The 5690-nt window shown below is 47.4% G+C and overlaps 1 protein-coding gene across 1 annotated transcript; it reads left to right on the top strand.

Moving 5' to 3' along the window:
• The first annotated feature begins 1686 nt into the window (after positions 1 to 1686).
• LOC113212241 (germ cell nuclear acidic protein-like) lies at positions 1687 to 2648 on the top strand. Its single transcript, XM_026430853.1, has 2 exons — positions 1687 to 1701; positions 2136 to 2648. The coding sequence occupies exons 1-2, from the start codon at positions 1687 to 1689 to the stop codon at positions 2646 to 2648; spliced, it is 528 nt and encodes a 175-aa protein (XP_026286638.1).
• The last annotated feature ends 3042 nt before the right edge of the window (positions 2649 to 5690 follow it).

Here is a 5690-nt window from a genome sequence, read left to right as displayed (position 1 = left end):
GCTGAGTTCCGCAACTCTAAAACTAAAAATACCGCACTTAGTTTGACCAGCTGATATTAGAATCACTGTTGAGAAGGTATCAAAATCGTGAGGTGAGCCGTTCGCACTTCACTCGCACCCTGGTGCTGCGCAAGCGCCACCTAGTGGCAACTGGCCACACTGCGCCGCGGCGGCGAACTGCTGCCAACTGTTGAACTATTCATTCGAATTACAAATTATAATGAAATATTTCAAACCCCATCAATCGCCCCTTGCTCCTGGTTCGGGGTCAGTGCATTTTCGAGACATCCGGTCCTAGAGCACGACACGAACAGACGACCGTAACCCACGCACACGCGCACGCACACGCACGCACACGCACGCACACACGCGAGCGCGCGCACCCACCCACCCAACCACACACAGCACCAACCCATCGCCAAACGTAAAGATCGCAACACAAACGAAGCTACTGCTTTGAAACATTGGCGCGGCAGCGGCCGCCGTCTTGGATTTGGCCACTTCCGATGGCCGTGGGGACTTGCCATGCCAACATTCGTGCACAGCGACCCCGAAAACATAGGAACCGATACCAAACACGCCAATAATGGCATGCTTCCGAAATACGGTCATTAAGGCCCTTGTTTTGGCCGCCATCTTGTTTTTGAGCCATAAGGAGAGCGACTTCAGCTCGGTAACATTCAGATTCGGGTTCAGCACGCTCAGAACACCCAAGAGACACTTCGTTCCCGAATCCAAGAGAGAAAACGCCATCTGAATCGACTCAAACCTTATTTTAACTATTAAAATCATTGTTTCAACTTCGAATGCCTCCCAACAAAAATGCAGTGCGGGGATTTTCGGCGATTTTGGATATGTGATAGAGGGTGAAATTCTGAGTTGACTACTACAGTAAATTTTCAGTTTGAAACCATTTTTCTCTAATCCTTTACACCTTTTCGACTTACTCCAATTGTGCGCTTGTTGTCATTGTCTGCTTGTTGATGGTTCTGTTTTCTGCTGGCAAGCAAACAAATGAAGACACACAGCTCCTTCAAATAAAGCTGATGCCACTGCAAATAGTAATAGTGGGCTCGCTCGGATAGTCGGATAGAAATCTGTAATTGTGACAACGTGAATATGTAGCGTTTCTTAGAGTAATTTTGTGGTCTTTACATTTGGTACTATTTAATCACTGTAACTGTCTTTATTGTGCCTCGTATCGTGCTCGAAATGTCACTCAGTAACTTGTTGTGAAACTGGAGGTTTCTCGAGGGGGTGGTAGGTTATGTTGCACTGTGTTTGTGGACCATTCGGGGTTCGGGGTACAGGCATAACAAGAAATGAACTGACAAACCGGTCAATTTGAATTGGTAGTGGAAATGGCAGCAACTGAGACCGATGGGATGTCGAGCGCTACACCGCCCCACAACAGGTGCCCGTATTTACAACTTGACTGTGACTGAATAACATAATCCCAGTGAGAAGCGCAGTATCGATTCGATATCGTTCCGATGCCGTTGATATCGCTCGTGCGTCGCGCGCGCTCCTTTGCGCGCTCTGTGACTAGCGCAGATTCCGGCTGCTCTCGGTGCATCGTTGAGAGGGGAAAATTCGAGAGACTTGCGACCTCAACAACACATCCGGTTCCGGATGCAAGTCACCCGACCACCTGTTCACGTCATTTCGCTCGTACAATTAATTAAGATGGGAGATAAACCGGTGAGTATCATTACACTTAAAGTTGAGTATAATTCATTGAAATGAAACAGCAAACATATTTTAGATCATTACTGATAGTAACCAGTATGTAACTAACGAGAAAAAGAAACGCAATACCCTGTTAGGTTATACCGTCCTGAGAAGTTTCATCGCAAATGTCTTCGATTTAATGTCGATATACATCTCACTATGGGACACTTCGGCATCGAATTGAGAGAGATTTCGGAGTGACTTCTGATTGACGAGGCGCTTAGCCTATCGTGGATTTTAGTGTATATTGCTGTTTTGTCTTCCTTCCCTTTCTCCACCCTGAAAAGATCAGTACTACAATCTGTTTTGCATTTAAGAGGGCTTTTGATGAGAAGGCAAGGAAACTGATAGCCAAAAGAACTCGCCTTGAGGAGTTGAGGAATGCTGTGCACAGGGGCCAGTAGAATGACTCAGATCAGGATCAGGATAGTTCTGACAACGAGGACAGTCCACCGTCTGACAACAGTGACAGTCCCCAGTCTGACAACAGTGATGACAGTCCTCCATCTGACAACAGTGATGATAGTCCTCCGTCTGACAACAGTGATGACAGTTCTCCATCTGACAATGACGGTCCTCCCTCTGACAATGATGACGGTCCTCCCTCTGACAATGACGATGGTCCTCCCTCTGACAACGGTGATAGTGACAGTTCAGCCTTTGAATTCAATGGTGCAAATCATAGTGGTACTGACATAGAGAGCGAGTCAGAGGCTAGCAGTGAAGATGATAATGGTCCATTGGTTTTTGGAAATAATGAAGAGCTAGGAGAGCATATTAACAATCAGCTGAGACAATGGGCCCTTGATGGTGGTGTGATGTCAATGCGGAAGCTGGACAAGCTGCTACGTCTACTCCACAGATCATTTCCAAATGTACCTCAAAGTTATAAAAGTCTGCTGAAGTGGTTGACCTAAATAGTTTGAAGATGTGGTACAAAGGTGTACAAGCCAACCTTTCCACTTTACCTTTGGATGAATATGTTAACATCCACAACTCTATAATTATTGGCTGAGCGATTAGCTTAGCGAAGCCTATTACTCCGTCTGGTCGGAAAAAAACTTTTTCTGTCTGTCCGTCTGTCTGTGTGTCTGTCTATCTGTCCGCACGAAAACTCGAAAACGAATTGAGCGAGCGACCTGGGATTTTCAGGGTAGTTTTGTATCATAAAAAGACAGGTCGAGTTCGAAGATGAGCATTGTAGCTCAAAAATTGGATCTTTAAAAAATCGAAAACAACAGTTCCCAAAAATGACGTTTTTTAAAAATATTATTTTATGGTTTCCTAAGGGGTAACTCAACAAAGTAGAACCCTATGCCTATGGACGAAAATTTTGTCCGTTTTGCTCTAGCTTGAACCGTCGAGACGCTAGAGGGTGTTTTTGACGAAAATAAGCGAAAAAATGTACAACCCTGCATGATAAGTCGAAGTGGCGGGCGTTGACGGGCCGGAGGCCCGTATCTTTGTGCACATTTTGGCACTACCTGACTCGGGTGTCAGCGCCGCAGGCCAAGGTAGATGTATGCCAGGCGCGTCGCAGCGTAACAGTGTTTCGTGAGGTATCGCGAAGCCTGTTACGCGAGACGTGGTCTGGCGTACACCTACCTTGTTTAGTCATTACCAGGAAATGCGGCGTGCACTCTTGGTTTGAGAAGTATGCATGAAACTAGCTATATGAACGCCAGACCACGTCTCGCGTAACAGGCTTCGCGATATCTCACGAAACACTGTTACGCTGCGACGCGCCTGGCGCACATATAGCTAGGCCTGCGGCGCTGACACCCGAGACGGGGTAACAGGAGTATATATACAATTTTTCAAAGTGAAGTCTTTTTAACGATTTAATCGACCATTTGATCATTTTCACCTCATTTTTGATAAGAAATGCCCCCTACTACCTAAAAGGTACAAGATATAGCCAAACGGACGAAATTTTCGCCCGTAGGGCTCTACTTTGACGGTTTACCCCTCAGGAACCCATAAAAAATATGATAAAAATACATTTTGCGACCTGTAGTTTTTGATTTTTTAAAAAGCCAATTTTTGAGCTAGAATGCTCATCTTCGAACTCGATCTGTCTTTTTATGACACAAAACGACCCTGAAAATTTCAGGTTGCTAGCTCAATTCGCTCTCGTGTTATCGTGCGGACAGACAGACAAACAAACACACAAACAGAATGAAACTTTTTCGGTCAGTGGAATTATGGGCTTCTCTAATCGCTCAGCCAACTAAACGAATTGAACTCCGTCCACACGTCGGTGCTGAAGCGCCAACACCCGTCCTCGATGGCCTCGATCACACGCTTGATCACGTCGCCCCTCGCCTCTGCGGCCCTATCTTCCATGCTTTGTGACAACGTGCTCACAGCGGGGACGAGCTCCCGCGCGTCAACGCGACCTACGTTATGGCCTATATCAATAGCAAGTTGAAACAACTCCACAAAAACTTCATTTCTGATGTGGTTTATTGAGGTGCACATGCATCAGCCATTTTGTCAATAAACCTAGACTTTGCATCTTCAGAACACATCATAAACACTTCTTCTTCTACTGGTTTCTGTTTCTTGCAAGAATTTCTAACGTGACTGGTCAGGTTACTGTTGCCCGTAGTGTTCACATTTTACGACAGTACGGTCTTGCACATTTTGCACTGCACAGCATCAACCGGAATTTCCGTTTTCTCATGCATTATGAAGTCGAGCTTCTGCCATACATCAAATTTGTCCCCCGGCTGCACCGCCCGTGGCTTCTTGTTATCCCCAACACCAAGGGTCCCTAGCGCAAGCTGTTTGGCATATGAGTCCAGTTTGGCCATGGCTACAGCACGCTTCGACAACGTCGGCGCCGTCGGCGTCTGCTCGAGCTCACCGTTTAATGTGGTGCTTGATGTCGACGCAGCGGAAGGCGTCCGCGTGCGTGAGCGTGAGGTGGTGGACCTAACCGAGGCTGAGGACGTAGCTGAGGTTTGACACGGGCGGCGGGTGGGCGTGGGGCCGAGCGGCGGAGTCGTAGGCGTACATGGACGCGAGGGCGATGACGACGACGGCTTCATGCTCGTCACCTTCTTCCGCACTTCACTCACTTTCACAAACGATCTGAACGAAACTGAACTACGCGATGGGATGCAGTTCCGGCCAAACTTCCAAACCAACGTACTATGTGCTCGCAGACGCTGCTGGGCTGTCAAGGGAAAGTTCGGCCAGCGGATGAATTAGCTTGACAGCCAGTCAGTGCCATGGTGACGGAACGTTTTAGAATATTTCTGAATTTTTGAGAAAACCAGTCAATCCAGAGAGAAAGGTCCAACGTTAGACTTGATCTGTTCCCAGTCAGCAGTGGTTCCAGCCCCGTCACGAGAAACTCAGAAACACGATCCTCCAGAAAACGCTAAATTGCACCCCCGGATAACTACCCCTTTTAACGACTGCTTGTACAAGCAGAACGTTCCAGCGCCGTCCGCCTCCAGACCTCACATCATCACCCCACAGATGTACAGCAACCTGAAACCCCCGGAGGTCCGGGTGTCCATCACCGAGATCCTTCACTGTTAGTCCAGTGGTAGGAAAAATCCGACCCTACGCTAGTATACATCCACGACCCTGGTTGGGTCGGTTTTTCCCGACCCACAAATATCCGACCCTAATGCCTCGCTAAATTTCTACGACAATGGTCGGATTTTTTCCGACCCTACGGCCGGGTGTAACCTGCGCATGCGTCGGAAAATATACCGGCGTGCGCTTGCATATAAGGCTGTGTACCGCTCCGAAATTTTTAGTCCGTAAGCACGGCCGTTATCCAATGTTATGGTCCTGAAATTTCCATGGAAATGCTGGTCCTTTATGCGCCGCATTGCACGCGGTTTATGTAGCTTTCCGCTCCGAAATTTTGAAAGTGTAAGCACGGCCATTAGCCAATGTTATGGTCTTGAAATATCCATAAAAATATATATTGGGGGGGG

Source organism: Frankliniella occidentalis, unplaced genomic scaffold (assembly GCF_000697945.3).
Source record: "Frankliniella occidentalis isolate FOCC.00 unplaced genomic scaffold, Focc_3.1 Scaffold438, whole genome shotgun sequence".
NCBI classification, from domain to species: domain Eukaryota; kingdom Metazoa; phylum Arthropoda; class Insecta; order Thysanoptera; family Thripidae; genus Frankliniella; species Frankliniella occidentalis.
Note: the sequence above shows the minus strand (reverse complement) of the source record. Positions and strands in the feature narration are given on the sequence as shown.